The following is a 23,536-nucleotide window of genomic DNA, read 5'->3' as shown; positions in this document are numbered from 1 at the left end:
TTAACCCTAGCCCCATCGGACCAGTGGGGTGGACTGTATGTGTCCCCCTCAAGAAACTTTTTTATAATAGCTCTAGAACGATTATGTTGATCCACATGAAATTTACTGACTTTTACTTACCTTCATCGGTGATGAATATGGTGCCAAAAACAAAGCCTGTAGGATGTCAATGGTTGTCTTGTAACCGTTGCAAAAACGCTAGTGTTTTTTTGTAGCATTTTTGGTAATGTTTTGTATAAAAACATGGAAATAGACACTTTTGTGAGTAAAACCTTTCTGTGACCGAACAAACCAACCAACTTTCCACTTAAGACTAAATAACATAGTCACGTGACCACATACAATGCATGATGGGAATCCAATATCGCATGAAAACCCGCGTATAATTGTCATTTTTTTTGCAAAGGTTTCTTCTTGTTTTTTTCCTACCCACCTTTTTTTTTGTTGGGGGGGGGGTTGGGTTTGGTACCTTTTGGTAGTTCTTGCATAAAAAGATATTGAGCATGTCTGACAATACCAAAGTACTTCAATAGAGCCGAATTTGATAGACAAATATCCAAATTTACGACAAATGACGATGTTGACCACAAAGTGGGTATATTTGTATGTCAAAGTGTGTAATTGGATGGAAATTGACCGATAGGATTTTTTTTAACAACCTTGATAGCATTTGAATGTTAAAATCATGCCATATAAGTACCGTTTTAGACCAATTAATAGGCTACAGACAGTAAAACGCCATCTTTTGGTCACTGAGGCGCGTCCAGACAAGGTCACCTTATAAATAATATGCCAACCAACATTCCTGCAAAAATTTATGAAAATAGGCTGTCGAATATGGAAATAAAAATGGGGACACAGTTTGCCCTCCTGCCGGTCCAGAAAAGATCCATGAGGAATATCCCGGTGCTAGTAGTTTAAATGCATGAACCCTTTTCAGATTTTAGAATTCTGATGTATCAAGTACAAGTGATGTTGAGGCGAAGCAGCATTACATTTTGTATGCGCGTTATTTCATTGTACTACTCTATCCAGTACATGACTGTGGTTTGACAATAGTTCTTGTTTGACATTTTTGAAGCAGTTGTACTTGGTTTTAGGAAATCGTTTTGTCCTAACCATCGGCACCTCTGACTATGTATCGTTGCATCTAATGGAATGACTTATTCTACTTGTTAGTTTGCTTTAATAAATGCTATTGAATTAAAAACTGAAACGTTTATCACAGCTTTGATAAATGTTATTGAATTAAAAATTGAAACGTTTATCACAGCTACTTAGTGCTTTTCTGTGGTCGACATTCATTTTTGTTTACATCATGATCAGGGGGTAGTTATCGTTTTGCTTTATAACCTTTCAAATTCTATTTGCATAAAATGAAATCCGAAATAAAAAAGAAATTGCCGCTAGAGTACTTAGCAATTGCCCAACTAGGCTTTTACATAATGTTGCTTAAATGTAATGATGTGTATTTGATTAACATGTCGATTTTTAAAAGGATTCAAGGATACAGATTCGTAAATTATTACACCCAGCAGACCATCGTATTGGCTTTATTGTTACCGTATGAATTAAAGTGACTTCAATTTAGGCAACAGTTACATCAAGCACACATTCAGATTTCCCGTTGTCGTAACGGAACATTTTATTATTTTCGTATGACCCAGTTAAACTATTTCATCAAACTCAGTTACCAGCGACAAGACGTATCAGACCAGAATCTTTAAGGTTTAATTATTCCAACCATTTAGAAACTGATGACCTCTCTTAGTGACGCTTTTCATCCGAGCAATGAGGTGCCCGTCATGCTCCCGCTCCATCCGACAGTCATCGGCGATTCCAACACATTCAGGCACCTGGCTTTTTATGATGCGGTCCATTCATTATAATCCTGCATCACTGATAAGCCGAAAGGTAGGCGACGAGCGCAGTATTGCGGCCCAATAGTGTTCTAAAATTAGTCAGCTCCTTGATTCCTCTACGAGGTGGACGGTCAAATATCCTGCTTTTGTGTCTAGTTTTTGTGTCTAGGAAAAGAACTTAGCCATCGAAATTCTGGATAAAGTTCTTCGATAGGGGATCTTGTGTGGACACCGTTTTAAGAAGTTGCTTGGGATCAAGAGACAGCCTGAGTGAGCCGTCTGTTTTAAACAGCCGTTGTTAATCGAGCTGCACCAGTACAAGTTTCGGGAGATTCTTCCTATTACCAAGTCTTTCTCCATCTTGCTCAGCTCGGCTTGAAATTTGGGTTTTGATGTGAACGCTGCATATACGTGGCGGGTCCATGTAGGGTTGAGCATCTAGCTTGAGGTGTAGGCGAATGCGCGCCTTAAAGTTACCCATGCAGGGTGTGTCAAACTGCGTTGGGTACCGTTCCCGCAGGTCTTGTTTGTCTTCACCGGAGTGTTTTTATAGGTTCATTCCTCGGTTCTTGATTGTGGGGCCCTTGTGGGAGGCTGTGGGACCTGTGTGCCAGTATGGATCGTCACCACCAAGTCTAGGGTGCGGCTTGTAGGGAGCCCAGCAATAGCAGGGTCTGGCTCGTCTACCACAAATAACTCCTCACGGCTCCAGTAAATCTGCTTTAATATACACTTAACGTGTAAGTAGCTGTAACAGGTAATTTTGGAGCCATTGTATGCCTTAGGATTGGTTTGGATGGGAAGAGTTGGTTTCTCCACATGTCTCATATTTGACGCGTCGTGCGAAATGGTAAGGTATATTAGCACTCTCCCCCGTGTCAACGTGAACGTGATGGTGGTGTTGCCGGAGACGATCGGGACGGATCACAATATGTCATCTAGTCTGGTGAAGGCCTCGGCTGGTCCTCGTCGGTGCTTGTTGTGCACATGTCTGATACTGATAAGGTAATGGAGCTGAATGTTTCGGACGGCACATCAACTACAGCTTGGTCATCCTCAAGGTACTCTCGTTCTTACTTGCCACATGTGAGGTACTGTCCTTGGAACAACTTTCGCTATGGGAGAGGCTACGATTACTATCCTTTAGTTTTCTGGATGCGCTCTGCGGCCGTCGGCGTCTCCTGCTATGTGATTTGCTTTATACAAGTGGCCTCGTCGCCGAGTTTCGGTTTCGGTGTCCTTGCTACCACAGGCTTTGCACGTGTCACAGTAGGAAGCAACACATGTTTGCACAGTGGATTCACTTGAGAGTGTGTGCAGGCACTGATCACTGGCAGCCATGGCCTCATGGCGGCGCCCCTCCTCGGGCATTGCTTCATAATTACAGCCATGGGCCTTTTCAAGTAGGTTCTGTCGAAATGGCTCCAGTGGTGTAGATGCAATAACTAGCTCAACTACTCGTTCATTGAGTTCTGCTAGCAATGATTGGCCTTATATCCCTAAACCTATTGGCGAAATCGTCAAGCGTTTTCATTTTGTTTTTGTCAGTAACGCATAAGTTGAAGCCTATTGATACGAACATTTATATTTTATCCTGGTCTTTAAAAAGTGCCCACAGTTTATCTGGCTTTGCTAGGTCTTCTTGTGATAGGCCGAACGCAATACGGCGTCTCAAACCCTCGTGCCAACATCAATCTTGATCTTTCTTGTCTGTTTTTTTTTTCTGGCTGGCTAACACAGTTGTCCTGCGTTCACAGGATCAAGCGTTTCAAAAGTATGAATTCCTCCGCCAAGTCTTTAGCCTAGCAGTGCCAGTTCCTGTCAGGATATCAGGCCATGTTGCTTGGTTTCGGCTACAAGTATAGCTACAAGTACAGACAGGGTGATCAAGCTTGCTGCTGCTTTGACTACAATGATTAAGTATGTGCAGTGTTGTTACATACTCAACTTTAACTTAGTCATTAGTGTTGTCCGTGCAAAATTTGGCAACGAAATCAGATTTACACCGTCGCGTTACACGCAGAGGAGAATGGCTTTATAATAATTCAAAAGACCTTAAGTCTATACAACTTTGACAACTTTATATGCAGACGTATTAAACAGCAATAGTTCAAACTGATAAAACTTACAACATGTACAAAGTGAATTGTGACACCCGTTCAGTTTTTGTTGCTGTGTATATTGGGGTAGTAGTGCTATAATCGGGTCATCTGAAGGCACGTACTAGTTGGAAGAATTATCCGGCGAGGTCGCTGGCAGGATAGGCGGTGCTCTTGGAGTGCAGTGATGTCACACACTGTCGACTGGGAAGGTGTGGCTTTTCTTGCGTTGCTATGCTGCTGGCGCCGTCTTCACTGCAGCGCCGGTGAATGACAGGAGTGTAGATGTGCACGAGAGGTCATGCCAATCAAGGAGATTTTGCTTCGGCACTGGGATGCTGATTCAGATCATCGATGGCTTTCTGGTATTGCGATGGGCCGTGTGGGAAAGTCGATGCGTGCTGAAGCACCCCACCGCAAATATTAATGTCTGTCATGCGTGCAGCGCACAATATAGTTCAGTTCGTCGGTTATGTGCACTCGTATCGCGTGGTGTATGTACAGCACAGGAGTACGTACAATGCACGTTGCCATGGCTGCGGTCGTGTGGCGAGTTCCCCTAGCCTGACGGTCGGGTGGGAGTTTTCTGTATATGCCGCTAAAACGGGCCATCCATGGAACGCCGATCATCCAACGACAGTCCAAGCGGTGTTTATAGACGAAAATCCGGTCCTTTGGCACGTACCGTTGCCACCATATGGATCGAGGCTGAACCACCCCAATAAGATGAAGCATACAGGAGGAGGATGGACAGGGGATGTGTAGAGTTGTTTTATTTGACCTCTGACTTTTCTCAAAATTTCTGCCGGTCCGGTTCGTAATTGTGACGTCATTTCAACATAACCCAAGCCCACTGCACACGGAGAAGCTTAATCGCCCAAAATAAATCATCTGGAGAACGCTTAAGCGTGTCATGTAATAATACACTCAACCAAATTAGAAAGTTCCCTCTAATACTTTGTTGTCTAACTCAACAAATACTGAGCACCTGTCTCTCAAATAACAACTAATCTTTACAGAATTTTTTTAGCAATCCAGTCATACTCTTTATTTGGCCCAAAAAGTGACAATGTGTACGAAATTATGCACTTTATCATTTTACTTTCCTTTACTGAACCTCGAATAACATAAAAAGTATGCAGTAAGAAAAGTGTGAAAAGATTTGAAATTAATTTTATATTTTTTTGTTAGACGATTGCGTTAGAGATGAAAATATTCACACTCAACTTGCACGTATTCAAAAAGTGCAACTTGTTTTGGGGATCATTTGTCTTAAATTGCATAATTTCATTAACACATTGTCGTTGTTTTGGGCCAGATACAGAGCATGACTGGATTGCTTAGGAATTTCTGTAATGATTAGTCGTTATTTGAGTGAGAGGTGCGCAGTAGTTTATGAGTTAGACAACAAAGTATTAGGGGGACTTTCTTTTTTGGTTGAGTGTATATACAGCGTGAAATATTTCCCTATCGATATAAAAAGCTTAGGGAATTCGACTTTTATTAGAAAAAAATGCCCGAAGGAAATTGGTAATGGAGGTACCATTGTTTGTCCAAGCGTGTTGAAATAGCTCCAGTTCCTTCAATTCCAGCACTTTATTTGCAGATTTAAGCCCGCCGCACAAGGGAGCTACGTGCTCAGCTACGTGCTCTGGTTTTTCTACACGAATATATACGGCTTGATACATGTATCATCCAGATAGACCTAAAACAGTTTGCCTACGAACTTTCCATTATCTGATTTTAGGGATTTATATGTGCATATTTTTTTTAAAGAGAGTTTGAATTTCTTTTAAAAAAAGATACCCACAATATTTTCACGGCTAATCCCATACAGGTTTACCACGGTTTCTCTTTGTTGTGGAAATGTTTCTCAAATTGCGAAGGAGGAAGATGCACTATTATCCTGCCCGGTTAAGGGAGATTTACAGAAGACCCTCCGACGAAAAAAAATGATTACAATAGACAATAGTAAAAAAGATTTTAGCATATGGGACTTTAAACAGCACCTGACACATTATAAATGTGTAACATGCACAAACTTTACATTTAAAGCTTCGCTACATATATAGAAATGATCAATCACGTCCTTTCCATTGAAGTACAGTTAATCCTAAAAGGGCCGGGTTATCTCTCATCCTGGGGGGGGGGGGGCATTCCCCGCCCCTAAGATCTCGGCCATGGAGTGACGAAAAAATTTTGAAACTGGGTACATTCATGACGCAACTCAACATAAACATACCCAAGAAATGTCATTACTATAGGTCAAAGGGTTTTGGAATTATGGCTAATTAATTATCTATTATTATGTACGAATGGTAATTCTGCTCTGTGTACACGACGTATATATGGGAAAATTCAGTTTTTACGGCGCGAAGCCGGGGGGGGGGGGCGGATGATGACTGTCATTTATTTTGTAAAACTTGCCATTTTGTCAGTGTTGGCATTGGGGAGGCCACTTAGGTGGTTTCTTTTGCAGTAGGAGCACGCAATGAGTTTCAAAAATTAAACACAAATTTTCTTTCTCCCGATTATTTTAAGGGGTTGTGCAGGATTGGGGAGCACACGTGGGGGAGGGGGAAAAGGCCTCAATTGGGACGTGACCCGACTCCCTCTCCGCCATTCCACCACTCTATAACGGCATTCGGCCGAAAATTTCAAATAAGTTTGTTCGGTATAGAGTCATCTCTTCCTGAAAATTTTGAAGAGTTTTGAGGGCAGAAGCCAGTGCCATGTTGATGATGACGACACTGATTATGACAATATCGACGGTAACGATCTTAAGATGCTCTTTTTTATATTGCCATTTAAGGTGAAACGTTGCAAGGCTCAACTATTCAAAGGGTATGATTTCGCTTAAGTTTTGGAAATACTCTGCTTTTCAATATCAGTTGTGCATCACATTTGCTTTTTTAATTAATTAACACCTTTCCAACGAACAATTCTAATTATGAGGACCAAATCACTTTCCTCAAATATTAGTCATATGTATAATGTCCCCAAGTGGTGACCTTGACTGGCAAATGTAGTTTTATTTATATTGCAAAGACACAAAGACTATCTGTTCGAATAGTGTGGCTGTTGAGTGACAGAATTGTGCAGTTTGTGACTAAAGCACGAAACTGTGCATGTTGGTTCTTAATGCCATGAAGAAAATTTTCATATTTGACCACTGGTAACCTTTAGAGGTCAATGAAATTTGTGTGCCCTATTTATAGATATTTAAGATTTACTATTCAAAACCCCTTTTTTCACAAATGTTGGTCTTCTTGCAATTATATGAATTTTCAGATGTGTGGACATTCATATCTGACCACGGGTGACCTTTGAGAGGTCAATGAACTGCCGATATTTATCGTATTTTTTTAATATTTCAAATACCACTTCGTCATGACCCAAGTCTTAATACAGGGTGTATCAGCAAAAAAGGAGAAAACCAAGATGTAATTTATAAAAACATCTTATAAATATTTTCAAATAAATAATAAAGTTGAAAATCACGTGAAACACCAATGTGTCCTCTTTCTAATGAGACCTTGATTATGCGTATGTGGCCATGGATGATTGAGCATTCGTTGTTTATCTGTCAAGGGTCAAAACCTGAACTGTGCCAAGTTTGTGCAAAAGGGTATCTGGTATCTGGGCCTGTGAAACGGCTTCATTTAAAGAAAAAAGATATCCTTTTCTTTAAAACAATTTATTCACCTTCGACACAGTGATTTAAACTTCTCATTTTTGAAGTTAACCCCTCACACCCAATGCCTTTAACCCTAAAAGGGCCAGGTTATTTTTACCATCTCTCAGCTGGGTGGGGGCGGGCGGATCCCCATGATCTCGGCCATCGAGTGACGACAATTTTGAAACACGGGTACATGCATAGAGCATCTTATCATAAACATACCCAATAAATTTCATGACTATAGGTCAAAGGGTTTTGGAATTATGGTTAATTAAGTATATGTATGGTAATTCTGCTCTGTGGCACGACTTAATGGGGAAATTCAGTTTTCCCTGCACGTAGCGCCGGAAAAGTTTTCGCTGCGCGGCAACCCGTGTTCCGATTTTTATATGATTTTTTGGTATCAAAAGATGTGCAAGACACACGGCTTAAAGGTCATTACAGCTTGGGTTCAATAATTCCACCGCGCTTTGTTTAAGTTAGATAGCTGGCATTCCGGGCGTTTCGTATAGTTTTCCCTGTAGGGCTAGGTCCAAAATATTGTTGATTCCGTTCCAACTCTACTTTGAGTTGACATCTGCCTGGTTATGCTCCTGCTTTGCGACCAGCATTTTCTGCGAGCATTGCACACTCCACTTGTATTACTGCAAATTTTGGGTGCGGCTCCCCGTTGTGTAGCAGCAATATAATTGTATATCCGGCGTTGCCGGCATTGCAGTTTTGCAATATTTTTCTGCTGCTGCTTCTGCATCGATTTGACATTGACAGCCTGGCATGAACGTAGATCATCCCAAGTGGTAAGTAAATGCCTTGTGTGTTATTTAACTTTTTATGCCTGAATCTTTTTATGCCTGAATCATTTTTATGCAACATTCTGTTCACTTACTGATGGATTCATAAAAAGTATTCTTTGATTTAAAAATAAGGAAAACAGTTCTTCCCCAAATTACTTTGAATTTAATGATGTCTTTAATAATGTACTTTGATCAGAAAGTTTTCCCATAATTCATTAGACAGTGATTAATTGTTTGTAATTTCAGATCATTGAATAGATCTAGACAGCTTCCATTCCCTATTGACTGTCGTTCTTTTTATATACCCAAGTTCTTTTTATACCAAAGTTCTTTATACACTAATTCTTTCGTTAACACCAGATTTAAATGCGTAAATACATTGTCTCATATATTTGAAATCAATTTAATTGTGTTGTGAATAAAATATTGTGATATTATTGAGACATCCAAAAGACTTCGCTCCACCCAAATTATTTAGAGGGAACCACTCAGTTGTGAGGAGAGTGCCACATTTAAAACTAATTCAAATCGTTCTCCCCGGTTACACAAGACCATTTTTTTCTGGTGAAAAAGGCATCTTTAAAACCCCTAGACTTGCACGACGTTAGCATAATTATTTCCAAACCATTTAGTTAACGTACAATGTAGGTGTATCAAAAATTAGTGTTGGCGTAACATGGCGGTCACGTGACAGCGTTTTGCATCCAGAATTAAACAATGTAATATCATAGGCGGGTTTAGGTTTTCGTTTAGGATGTTTATGGTTAAAATGGAACAAATTATCCCCAAACATAGGTACCATGCCTCCGTGCGTAAGACGTAGTGCTACCCGATCAGGGCATCGGCTAGCAAACATTATGCCAAAATGGCCTTTAAATACGAAAATTATAACGGTGGTACTGGTACTGGTATTTTGCAAAATGGCTGCCAGGCCTTCAAAAGGGGAGTTTTCGTTGGCTCCATATCTGGAAATATTTGTATCATACTAAACATTCTGTTTGGAGTTTCATGCCTTTATGAAAGTTTTTTTTTTTTTTGGGGGGGGGGGGCTGGGATTGACACCACAGAGCACAAAAAGTGGCGCTGTTAATAGTATATTGATGCAAATTTGCACACTTGCTCTACGACTCTTAACTTTACATCAAAACGGATAATTTGAAAGTATGTGTACTGTTTGTTCTTCGTTTTCAGAACTATTTCAATTCATTTGGAATATTTCAAGATTACCTCGAATCGCCACATTTTGTTTCTCGTAACAAATAGGGGGGGGGGGCAATCCAATGGCCCATCCCCCGGTCATAAAGTCGTTTACGCCCATGGACAAAACGATTGAGGGCGTGCTCTCTTTTTTCTGTTCACGTGATCGACTATTATTTACACAGCTTTTGTATATGCGAGTTTTAGGTCAAGCTGTCGCATCGTCAAAAGGTAAGTCACAAAAAATACCTATTTTTGGACCTCAAAGTTAACTTTTTTTTAAATAAATTTGGTTTTAAAAACTTAACCACAATGTGGATCGATAAATATGACTAAATATTGAGTTCCAAAATATCAGTCATGGTTTAATTTGTGATGATGTATTCGTGTTTATTCGTATAGTGATACAACTAGTGTTAAGATTTGTTTCATAAATAGTGTGGCTTTGAAGCGCCCGTCAGAAATAGGAAATACAAATGGAAGCATGAGATGACTTGTACGGTCAGGCATTGTTCTTTTGCTGATTTAAAATGGAGATTTCAACGCTCAAATATATCCGAGTTGGTTTGTTTATTTGTTGTGCTTAGACAGTTTTGCATAGTCGGCAGTGTTTAAAAAAACATGAACAGTACACACATGTACATTTCACCTCGTGATGCCGAGCTTGTAATAAATCATAGACGTACAGGCAAAACATCATCAAACATCAAACTGGTGGAGACATCAAAGGTCAATCGTGTTTGCATTTATCAGGTACACGACCAAACATGACACTTAATTAGCATAAACATTTCAAATCTCAACAATTGCTAATGATAAATATCTGACCTGGGTCAGTTGGATCATTATTTACATTTCTAGTTGTGAACTTTGGATATGTCGGAAAATCCCGAATGTATTTGTGTTTCAAGACTGATAGTTGTTTGTTTGCTATTTTTGTTTTATATCGATGCGCGGCTCGTAAGGATCAAAATAGTTTCAGTTTTTTTTAGTGTTGTGTACAATTATCACATAACTCTTTTACAATCGATTCTTACCATTTCAAACCTCATGTCTCTCCGTATTCAAATAACTGTAATGTACACATACAATACTTATGCCCGTTAAATATTACCAAAAGACTTCAAAGCGAAGTGCGTTTCGTAAATTATAAAAACAGTTTTTCAGTCATATCACCTTTTCTTTAGAAACAAAATATCGATCCAGTTGCAGTTAGGTTTTCGTCAAAGTAAAATAGCCGAGAAAGTATAAACGACTTATACAAAGACTAACTCCAATTGAGGGTTACGGTGAGTTCATATTCTATAAACCTTGTTACTACATTAAAAAGCATGGGAATCAATAGATCAAATCATAATAATGCAGTTCCGTAAGTAAGTGGTCATGGGTGCTCAGGTGGCACTTCGGAAGCAGTTGACTCTAAATGCCCTCAAAAGATACGTCTACTTTATAAAAACGTACGTTTTGGGGAGTCCAACAGCTCATTATTTGTGGGTTTTTTTCCATGACCGTCACTTTGAGTTTGGAGTTTAGGAAGGTTTGCTTCTCAGTTTTCTTTGGCAAAGTGAAGTCGTACAAAATTTATAAAAAGAACTTTAGAAACTATTTCATTCACATTTACGCACAGGGCTTTTAAGGAGAGATCAAGAGAACCATGAGTGGACATTATGAAAGGGATCAAACGGACGATTCCAAGACCAAGATGAAAGACGAAATCCAGGCAGGTGAGTAGTGCCGAGAATCCAAGAAAGAAGATCTAATAACGACCTCTTAAAGACTTTGAGATTTCCCAGCCATAACGTAACAAATACAAACTCTTTTTTCTCATTACAAACCAAGTCTTCCAAAAAGAAAAATAAACACGTAGACCATTTTTCATTCAACATCAATGAACCAACCGTGCCCTAACTGTGCTCGTGATGCATTTGATAGAAAACCCCGTTGTTTGTTTGCCGGTTGGATATAATGTCTCTAAGAAGTCCCTGAGCATATGTCAATAGAAGAGACACTTTTTGTCTCATTATGATTAGCGCTTTTTATTAGCGTCGATAATTATACGGTGCTCATTATTTTATTATATTGTTTTAGATTACCAACAACAGGGTGCACACGTCGGATTCATCGAACATGTTAGCGGTTCGCACAACCCTATCATTGTTGGTAGTCAAGTCACCTACAATTTCAATAACGCTCCGCCGCCAGAGAGGGCAGGTAAATACAAATCTTCGTAACGTAACTTTCAGGCTCTATGATTTCATGTTTTTTTTTTCAAATTTGAAAAATTTCAGCTGCGTGTAATATAATGTCCGTGACAGAGCCATATTAAAAGTATTACAACAGAGCTTTATTGTATTAAAACCAGAGGTGTGGATCATTATTTACACTGATATCGTGGTTAATCGGCGATGTCAGGGGCATTACAATTTTTTCCCTAACGCTTGAATTACCCACAGGGCAATTAGAATTCTTTTTTATAATCAAGTCAACTATATATTTATTAAGTGCCAAAATTGAAGTGTGCAACACTTAGGCGATATTCTAGAGATTTACTTAGTGTTGGATTCATGATAGTTATTCAATCCTGTGTTTGTAACGATAGAATGTAAATGCACTTGTAAATAATTGACACTGAGAGACCATGTGGGTGCAACCCAGTAAATAGGCCGAAAATCTTTAGGGCTTCCAATTCTGAGCATTTTGGATGCAATTAGGTCCGAAAGTTAAGTGACGCTATTATAGCCATACAATGGAGGGATCTTTTTTTTTAAATGGCTAAATCTCCAGTTTAGGAAATGTCATTCGTTTTAGGGGTGGTCTTCTTTGGGTGAGAACTCAGTCTCAAAAAGTCATCTGTCAACTCACCACAAATTAAAAATGAAAGACGACATGTTGATCATCATTTTTCTGTGCAGCCTGAACACTTTGAGAGTTTTGAGTATCAAATCTTTTTTGGAGTATGGGGATTTGTTACTATATGGGAATTTAATTACGGTTGCACCCTCTGGACATTTAAAATGAACGCCGCGCCACGCATGCACTATGCCGCGACGGTGGTTTTCGGTGGGCGGAACCTAGGAGAAGGGAGGCCTAAGTCACCAAGGCGAATCTGCAAAAAGTGCTCGCAATTCTGCAAAGGGCTGATTGAAGCAATTCCGAGGAAAAAAGTGAGGGGGTCTGATTGGGGGTTGTGAGGAGTTGGAACTTAATCGACGCCACGAGGGCGCTCTATAGCCGGGGAATGCGCATAAAAGCTGCCCATGTGCAAGCCTGATATTCCCCTCAGAATTGTTTTTTTTTTATTTATTTTTTTTTATTTTTTTTTAATTTAATGTGGGTTATGCCTTTCCCTTGCCGTAAAAGTGGTTTGGAGAATATTTAAGGGTGCAACCCAGTAAATAGGCCTAACCGTCCGCCGAGCCCATGAATTAAAGCTATACATTCAAATCATTCTATAATATAGAGGTTTGAGAGACATGGAATTTGAGGATTGAAGACATAGGGCACTGCACCTCTGGCCTGGAATGGGGCTTCAAATTCTGAGCATTTAGATGCAATTGGGTCCGAAAGTGGCGTTTTTTATCTATAGTGGGGAGGGATCCTTTTTCCTAATAGATATATTTCAAGTTTTGGAAATATCATTCGTTTTAGGGGCCATCTGATTTGGTCGAGAATTTCCGAAAAAGTAATAGGTCAGCCCACCAAAAAGTTAAAAGAAAATGAAAAGACAACATGTTGATTATCATTTTTATTGTGCAGTCTAAACACCTGTGAGAGTTTTGAGTGTTTTTCAAAGAATTTGGAAGTATGGAGATTGAACACTGGTCTCTGTGTGAATTTATTTACACGGTTGCACGATATAGTATTTCAAGATGGCTGTGTACTTGGCCCAGTTACCGGCCCGTCAGTAGAGTGCTATATATAAGATTGATAGTAGCTTATGGTACTCATTACAGTGTTTACACTTGTACTTTTTTTCTGATGCAGGTACAGCTTCACAAAATCCTCAGTCTGGAAATCCCACTTCAGGTATTCTTTAAGTTTCAAATTGTCACAGCAATTAATTACATTCCAACGATTGATTGTCCAAAAACGTAGACCCTGTAATTTAAAATCCTTCCTATATTAAAATGAGATCTCCTTATTACATTTTTCAATTTTTGTTGTAATCTTAATTTTGTTTTGTACCGATAAACACGGTTGTATTGATCAATGTTTTAGTCCATTTTTGGTTTAACAAAATACATTTACTGGATTCGTCAGTTGTATTGGTACTGCTTGTAGATTAAAACCCCTTGTTTATGGCATCCGTAGTAAATATTAGCGGTGGTGTTGGCCATAATAAGTGGGGGAAAACGAGTCATTTTACCCAAAAAAGTGGCCTCGATATAATTGCTTCGTGGTTATAACTTGTTAAAGGGGCGGGGTTAAGCATTACTTTTAGCGGTAGTGCAGTGCTGGTCCTATCATGCACTTTAGAAAAAAACAAATGATCAAGGGTCGTAAGGGGACGTTTCCACCACCCTCAACTACCATCATAGGAAGGTGTTTCCATCCGTGTTCTTTAAAAAATATTCTCAAGTGACGACCCTAATCCTTTCAATAAAATGAGTGGTCAATATATTTTTTTCTGTCAAAATGTTCCCCTGAACACGGTTGTGACATTAGATTGCTTACTTTAATCTGATTGGTGATGAGTTTCAAAAATATTATAGGCAGTTTAACAGTGCACGAAAGATATTGACCATTACTAGGTTAAATCCGATGGGCATGCCATATTTTAATCATAATTTTCCATACCTTCTATTTCAGACTGAAATCATTTCAATATTTATGAAGCCAAAAGAGGAGCATGCAGGAAAAATGAATTTCAAGCAATTTTAATGGCAATCCAGGATAACATCCCAATATTATTATCAATGGTCCTTAGTTTTACTAGGAGATAAAATATAATTCTCGCATAATAGTTTGATGATTTTCATAACAAAGTCACAAAATAACTAGATTTTTAAGTTAAGCCTCGCCTTTGTTCTGACAAATCAAAGGGATGTTACCTCGGCAAATGGATTCTCGTTAGGTCCGGGGCCCGATTTCTGGGCTCTGCTTACAGTTAGCAAAAAACCCTGCTTACCATAACAGACAATTTCGTGCTTACAATAAGCGTATTTAACGTGTTAGCTAGGAATTTTGGCTTGAGCGCATGCGTACATCCCATAACTAAGGCTTCTGTGCAGTGCAGGGTTAGCACAGAATATTTCTGCTAGCGCGGTTTATAGCACACAATGGTGATCGTAAGCGCGGAATTCTGTGGTTATAAGCAACGCCGTGAAATTTGGCCCAGATGCGTGTATGTCAACATTTTTCGTTTGTCAAACCATCAGATGGTGTAGGCCCCTACGCAGCTGCAAAATAAAAATGTATTAACCGTTTCTATGCATACAATACTCACCTATTGTCCATGTGGTATTCAAATGCCCGGGGTAATACACCGCCTTTGAATGATTAGACTTTTTTGAGTAAAAAAAATTACAAGGTTAGAATAAGCGTTAACTTTTGTTTTTCCTGTTGGTTGGTTGACTCGGTCCCGTAATGACTGACAACCTGTGATGATCTCAACAGTGTTTCTACTGCAGCTAGAGCATGTACCTCATCTACCTATTAATCCATCAAATTTCCTAAGTGTCGATTTTTCCCAATAGTTCGATATCCAGAGAAGGTTTACGTATGTGGGAGACCGAGTGAGTGTGTGAGTGAGTGACTTTGTTTACATGCGAGAACTCTTGACACAGACAACTTGCTAACTTCTCAATTTTCTTATTTTGATGTATGGAGCAAAATTGATATTAAGGAAAAGTAATTTTAAGTTGTATGCTCGTTATTTTATTTTGTTCGTGTCCATAATTCGGCTTGGCTTTAGTAATTGCTTTTACATTTTAAAGCTGTCATACGTGGGTCAAGGAAGTAGGCCTTCCTATGTGCCCCTAAACTTTCAGCATCTCTGATTATGCCCATTGAATCTAATACAATGCTTGTTTCGATAAAATACATAGTTTTGTTATTGAATTACATGGAAATGATTTCCTAAGCTATTCAGTGCTTTTTTGTGGTGGACATTCATTTTCTTCACATAACATGATCAGGAGGGTTGTCATTTTTGGCTTTATATCCCTTACAAAAATCTTCCATGGGACCCCATGAGAATAATAAGGTGAATTGGCCGCCATGTAGCATGGGACTTTTCCCATGAGAGTTTCAAAACTCACGTGGGGAAAATCCCATGCTACTTGATGGCCAATTCACCATGTCATCCCCAGAATAATAAGGTGAATTGGCCGCCATGTAGCATGGGACTTTTCCCATGAGAGTTTCAAAACTCACGTGGGGAAAATCCCATGCTACTTGATGGCCAATTCACCATGTCATCCCCATGGGGTCCCATGTGAAAATTATCCAAGGGCTTTTGCCAACAAACATAGAACCTCTAGTTTTTCTTTCTTCTAGTTTTTATTTCAGCCTTTCCCCATAGCATTTGTACACGTTTTCATCGTGTTTGGTACTTTGGGCACTTACATCATTCCGATTGCCTTTATACTTGGCACACACTTAGACCAGCACCTGCCGCTGTGTGCTGAACATTGGCGTTATCATGACGTTATCACGAGTCACGTGACGTCACATTTAATGTGTATATCTTGAAGGCCTATATCTACTGAACGACAGGTCTGATTGGGTTGAAAGTTGGTATGTACCTAGACCGGGATGTGTTATAGATGAAAATTGAAGTGACGTCGCGATTATGTAACGTTATATCAAAAGTGCATATTTTGAAGGTCTATATCTACAGAACTGCAGGTGCGATTGGGTTGACACTTAGCATGTACCTAGACCGGGATGTGTTATCGATGAAAATTTAAGTCGCGTCATTATGACGTCATCACGTGACGTCATATTTAATGTGCCACTTAAAACATATGCAACATATCCTGACGCTGAACCTGAGCCATAAGTGCTCATTGCAGTGGACAGACGTTGTCCCATCCGTAGGTAACATGCCCAAACTGGGTGACATGATACTTGCTGGGGCTGGTATTGCCTTGATTTTCAAATCAAACTTAAAGTTTGTGGGGATTTACTGGAAGCCATGAGATCATCATGGGCATTTTATAGACACGTAGGTACACCATGAAGGTTTGGACGCCATTGGGAACACCTTTAGTAGGTGATATATGAACACCATGGGAACACCATAAATATTTAAAAGACAGCACGGAGACGTTTGGTTAATATTGAGACCATGCATATGCCATAGGAACCGTCATAGACCCACCTGCACAGACTTTGTTTAATTTAAATACTTCAATTAACAATGTTTCCCAATACGTTCATGGATGTTATCAAGAATTTTCCTTTTTGTATGCTGACCATGGGAAACTCCTGCGGATTTTCACCAGTTTCACCATAGGAACACCATGGGGATTTTATGGACATCATGGGGAATTTATGAACACCATGGGAACACCATGGGGATTTTATGAGCTCCTTGTGAACACCATGGGGATTTTATAGACATCGTGGGAACACCATGGGGAATGTATGAACAGCATGGGAACGCCATTGGAATTTCATGGACACCATAGGAACACCATGGGGATTTTATGGACATCATGGGAACACCATGGAAAATGTATGAACACCATGGGAACACCATGGGAATTTTTTTTTTTTTTTTTTTAGGCCAAAAAAAAAAAAAGTTTTTCCGCTTTTAAGCGGAAAAGCAATAACCCCTTGTCGTGCCAAACAAAGTACATCTGTCACACACAGTAAGTTGAGTATGGGTATAACATTGTGTTAGAAGCCGGTAAGGCATTTGCGGGGAATAGATTGCGGGGGAGTTTGGTGCTTACTTATGAGGTATACTTTGCAAAAAAATCTGCTCAAGCATGGGTTTCCTTTGATTCAAAGTAATTAAAACATTAAGTTAATTAGATTCATTAGAAACACTAGAATCCTGCCTACAACCACTTTGTTTCAAAACACAAAAGGGAAGAAAACTGGGACAGGAAGTCATAAAACAACAAAATGCGGACTCATTACGACTCAGCAATTTTTAGTGAAATTTTCATTCCATTTTGAAAAGTTCGGCCCACTGGTTTTGGGGCTTTACATTTATAAGATCCTTCTTCAAAATATGATGAGACGCAATTATTCTGCTTGTATAAATTTGTAAATTATTACATGTTTATTACATGTATATTATATTTTTAATTACCTCACCTCAGAACGAGTTCAGATCTTGAGGTAGTGAAACGTATAGTTATTGTAAGCGCATTTTATCGCTGACTGTGATTTTCTCAGGTTGCCAAATTTCCAGTGGGGGGGGGGGGGTTGACTGGGAGGCGACGATATTGTTGTTATGGGGGTAGAGGGCGTGCGCCCCACCCTCGTTTCTACGCCGCTGACTCCAAAATATCTTTTCTGGGGCTATAAGAATTATTTATCTTCCAAGTTTGGTGCTTTGGACCAGTCGGTCACAATTCCACCCATAAGCCACCTGACTAATATGCTTGTCGATTTCTTCCCACGATGTAGGTGCTTGGAATGCTCCCCAGAATGCAGATGACTTGCCTGCAGTGGAACCCGACTGTAAAGGTTCCTACGCAGCTCTTAAGATGAAGACAGCTCGACCCACGCAGGACATGCTGAATCAAGAAAATGTAATTTCTATTACATACACCTATGTTACTTAGGCTTTTTGTAGAACTTATAAAACGTCATTTTGCTTTTTTTACATATGGAGTTTTCTTTTTTCAATTGACAGACTTATCAGCTAACGTCGAAGTGCAAAGGACTTGCGTTCATTCTAAACAACAGCGTTTTCAACGGAGGCCAGCTGCGGAAAGGCTCACAGATTGATACGGAAAACATGAAACATCTCTTTAAAGAACTCGGATATACACCAATTCTCCACGAGAATCTTAAAGGAGAGGTAAAAAAGAAATATGGAATTAGCAGATAGAGCTAGAGGGGCGCTCTCTGACAAAAAAAGGAAGGTGCCACCTATGAAGTACGTATACACAAAAGTGCCGACTTTTTAGAACCCACCTGTACGCACGGCATATATGTACTATGTCATGTACACCTATCCGGTTCGTAAGTGTGAAGCCATTTCAACTTAAGCTACACCCACTGAACACCGTGTAGCTTCTTTGTCCTTCAGGTATCTATCAATGAATCCTCAGGAGGTTTTCCTCCTAATGTATGCAAATTATGCAGGACTGGACTAGGTCTGGTTCCTGCACCCTGAACACAAAAATCACAACAGTATTGTTAGCGCAGAACGCGCCTATTGCAAAATGACAACAACGGCTACCACTAATGTGCAAGTTGCGTGGGTATGAGCTTTGATTTTCGCTGAATTTGAAAGTGTCTCAGGTAACTATCAATAATAACGAGAGGGGCATAATTTTCAGTATTTTGAAACCAGTGCTGTTGAAAGGTTTGAAATTTGCCTTCGTGGAGGCATTGGCGATTGTGTCTACTGTATGGCAAGAGTAGGATCACACTGCGCACGCTGAGATGATGCAATATTAATCATAGCCTTAAATTGAATGAGGACTAACTACCGGTCCCCGTATTTTATGAGGGTGGTGAACAGTCTACATTGGAACCATTGGAACCAGTGTCATATGAAAATCAGACTCCTATGATAATCTAGACTTGACCAAGGCTGTCTAGCTTGTTCCCTGAACGAGCAAGGGGCCGCTACCGTACAGCATTAGGCTGATTTGTCCGGTACCCGTCGTATGTATAACTGTACTTGCCATGGCACAGCTCCACGCCTATTTGCTTGCCTGCACATTACAGTACGAACGCCACACACACATATCCATAAACAGTATACAGTAACCATTCCCAAGTCGAGGCGAAAGACAAACTTGGAGCAACCGTTGCTAATTCCTTATGTGTTTCTCTACATTTTCGGCCGAATTCGGCCGAGTATTTCTGATGCACAATTTAACATGATATCCAATCAAAGCCCGTAAACTTGGATCCGCAGTTGACAGCTTACTGCACACAAAACAAGCGTGCTCTACACGCTCGCACGTATACGAAGTTGGCTGAACTTTGATGCATACACCAGTTTCCCAATAAAATCAAATTCATGCACGCTTGCGCATAAATATATCCAATTTTCCAATTTTATCACATTAAAAAACAAAATGCAGTATTGCAGAAAAGGCAATGCTTATTGATATATTATTTCAAAAATGGAATAGTGTTGCAAATTAACACGCGATAGTATTGCTAAATTTGCTATCTGAGGATTGAAAAATATCTTTTTGCATTACTTCACAATATTATTGTTTTATTTCACAAAATTATTGCATTATTTCGCAAAATTACTACATGAATTCGCCAAACTATTGCGTTATTTCACAAACTATTGCGTTAGTTTTTTTTTTTTTTTTTTTTAAAACCTGGCACGAACCGGCTTCCATAATTATTGAATAATAAATATCCGAGAATTGAAAATGTTGCCTTCGCTATCTTTAAAGAACTAGCAGTGCTTGACGAGAATGTTGCACTTTTTGCCGCTGACCGATATAGAGCAGCGTGATTTCTGTGTGGGACGGCCTGGGCTTTTACGCACGATCTCCAGACAACGTGACCGTCCGTTGCACGGTAAAACATTTGCGCCGGCGTGGATGGTACCCAAAATCACACAATTATTTCTTGGCACTCTAAATGCATTTTTAAAAGTTTTTATTTCTTACCTTCCAAAAAGACCAGAAAGTAATACCTTTGACGATTTCAGGGACTTTTTAAAGACAACTGGGACAAGTCCTGGAGAAATTGAAAGAAAATGACAAAACTTTTTTGCTCCCTGTACATTTTTAATGAACAGATTTCGCTTTTTGCTTCAAGCCCTATTTATGCGCATGCGTGCATGAATTTGAATTTATTAGGCATTAGTAATAAATATTCGTTATTTTGGTCAACCAATAACCAACGAGAGAAAACTGTTTACCATAGCCCGTACTAATTATCTAACTGAGCATATACTGTTGCTTCAAGGCTGTCTTTCGCGTGTGTACGACGCAATGTATATGACAAAATCACTAGTTTGCACGTGCGTGATTGTCCAATTTATAGTGTCTTTCGGCGGAAAAAAAACTGACATCCACGTATTTTTCCGCTGACTTTTTCTTCTATGTATTGCAAGGAATTTCATTCTTAGCAACATATTTTAAATGATGTGTATTTTATCCTTTCGTTGATTTCCTCTACAGGATATCACCAAGTTTTTCAAGGAGTTTGCCTCCATGTTCAATCACACTGGCGTAAGTTACGACTCAGCCGTGATAGCATTGATGAGCCACGGCCATACGGGAGTCATTCTCGGCATTGATGACGTTCAAGTGAAACTGCGAGATTTGCAGCGGGAGCTGGAACCCCATAACTGTCGGGGGCTGGATGGGAAACCCAAGATGTTCTTCGTGCAGGCGTGCAGGCGAAGTGAGTACAATTCCTTCCAGTAGGCCGTATGAGGGCGCTCCAACGACCCCATTTTCTGGTTACAAACAGTTTTAATCAGTGGAAGCACTATTGTTAACCATAGTTCGACTAAGTTAGCCCGAACTCTATTTATTCGATGATGGTTGGACTACGCTAGTCGACTATTTGGAACCAGCCTACTGGGCCTGGTTGCATCGCTGGTTAGCAATAGCCTCGTTCAGTAAAGTGCAGAGGGAACCATTGACAAAGGATTAAACGTAGCGAGTTGTTCTACCTGCTGGTTGGCCTTGGAGAATTTTTTCAGTTCTTTCAACAGGTCAAAAAACGTAAACAATCATACTCGTGACCGCCATTTATTGACAACTGTTCGACTAGAGTCATTTGCACTTTAATGTTACAGCGCAAGCGCACTGTTTGACACCAACCAACCATTGGTCGACTAATGGTTGTTGCGCGAACTTGCCCCAGCCTTCAAGTTTCAATTTTTTTTTCATACTATTGTCAGAACTTTGAATAATAGTATGTTGAGGTCAGACAATTTGCCGAAGCTTGTATTGGGTCTGTCCCCTTCTCTAATCATGTTTTCATAATGACAACACAAACTAGTTGCAGTATAAATAACAAAAATGTGAACTCTGAATTAATGCAAAATGTATACGTACGTTATTAATAATCGTGATTTAGGATTTCTCTGTTGTGAAGGCTAGATTCATGAAACGACTCGATGCATGAAACGGCTCGATGTGACTGTATCCATTCTGAAACACTTGAACAGATTTGTGCACCCAGTGACCAGCTTTGTCTTGTGTTGTTAATAAACTCGTGTCTGTGTCCCTGAAAAAATAGAATTTGTTACCACACTACCCGTAAGTCATGACGGGCCCAACACTGCGTCCGGTGCCCAAGAATCTAACCAACTTCTCGAAGAGTTAGTCCTGGAACAACTAGACACCTTCGTTGCAGATATTGGGAACCCCGCGGATGTATACTTCGCTTATGCAACAACGGACGGTGTGTACTCCGTACATATTTGTTTTAAATTGTGCAATGAAAAATTTAAAATATAATTGATACATTGAGTGTCAGATGACATCTCCACGCATTGGAAAGAAAATTGAAAAACAAATCACATCGATATTCCCTCAATTTTTCCTTATTATCAATCTTTTTTTTTTATCCTTTTAATATAACTAGCCTTTCATGTGTACCTGATCGACAGCACCACAATTTTGTTTTTACCGAAATGTTATACATTTATAAACTTCTCATGAGACGATTGTTTTCTTGATTGAAAATGCGATGCTCAAATACCAGCTTAAGTCTATGAGTCCTCTGCGTTTATTTACAGGTTATCTTTCTCTGCGGAGTGAGGTCAGTGGTTCTTTCTTCGTTCAAGCTTTATGTGAGGTCTTCTTCGCTCGAGCCCATCTGGACAAGCTAGATACACTGATGACTAAGGTGAGAAATTGTGCTCTAGAATGGATGCATAATAAGGAGTGGGACTCGGGTGCGACAAAAAAAAATATTAGTCTTAGCCACCTGGGAACGATTGCATCAGAATTATTCCCTTCTTTCGATCGACGCCTATAAGAAGTCTCCATTTGCAAATATAAGACCATGCGATAAGTTCTGAGCGAACGAGTTTACATGTCGCCATAATCAAAAATTACATATTATTACAACCGAGAGAAGTTGCCAGTCAACTTAATATTTCTAGTTCATAGCAAACATCGCTACAGTGCCTCATTATGTCCGTGGCCTCTAATTCAAAGTTGTTGACGGCATAATTTAAAGTTCATCAAGCCAAGGGAGTCGCTAGTTTCCATTTCGAGGAAAGATAATAAAGAAAGATGAGATAAGGAACAAAACGGTCGAAAATCAACTATGTTTTTAATCATACTTAACATCTGCATTTTCTTCACGATTTCCCTCATTTTGGTGCTGCCTAGGTAAGAGCTCGAGTAAACAGCAGGAAAGGAAAGCTGTTCGACCAGGAATTAAAACGTGTTGTTACCGTCATGCAAACGCCGGAGTGCGTCAATCGCACGCTCAAAGATGTCTACTTCCTCCCTAATTATCCATAAATTAGCTTCATTGAAACATTCAATATTTTACGCCGAAAATGTATCCGGTTAAAATTATTTGACTTGCATATATCTACTCTAAAAAAAAAATATTTCGATCCACTCAATAAAACTGAGGCAACACTGTTGCCTTAAAGGGAAGATACAACATTTGCAAAAATCAACACACGCAATGGTCAAATCATCACGAAATACCTTACTGGATTGTGAGGAAATGACAGTCTAAAGCATTCTGTAAAAGCGTGGCTCCTTGTGTGCTTACCTTTTAAAGGAAATGTATTTTTCAAACGCTTGTTGGCGGACCAGC

The 23,536-nt window shown here is 39.6% G+C and overlaps 1 protein-coding gene across 1 annotated transcript; it reads left to right on the top strand.

The window, feature by feature from the left end:
- The first annotated feature begins 11,285 nt into the window (after positions 1-11,285).
- LOC119720441 (caspase-3-like) lies at positions 11,286-23,229 on the top strand. Its single transcript, XM_038190104.1, has 8 exons — positions 11,286-11,355; positions 11,720-11,842; positions 18,218-18,342; positions 18,447-18,614; positions 20,920-21,145; positions 21,992-22,156; positions 22,494-22,603; positions 23,095-23,229. Exons 1-8 carry the CDS (start codon positions 11,286-11,288, stop codon positions 23,227-23,229), a joined length of 1,122 nt encoding a protein of 373 aa, XP_038046032.1.
- The last annotated feature ends 307 nt before the right edge of the window (positions 23,230-23,536 follow it).

This window comes from Patiria miniata, unplaced genomic scaffold (assembly GCF_015706575.1).
Source record: "Patiria miniata isolate m_02_andy unplaced genomic scaffold, ASM1570657v1 HiC_scaffold_9, whole genome shotgun sequence".
Lineage (NCBI taxonomy): Eukaryota > Metazoa > Echinodermata > Asteroidea > Valvatida > Asterinidae > Patiria > Patiria miniata.
This window is presented reverse-complemented; position numbering and strand designations above follow the sequence as displayed.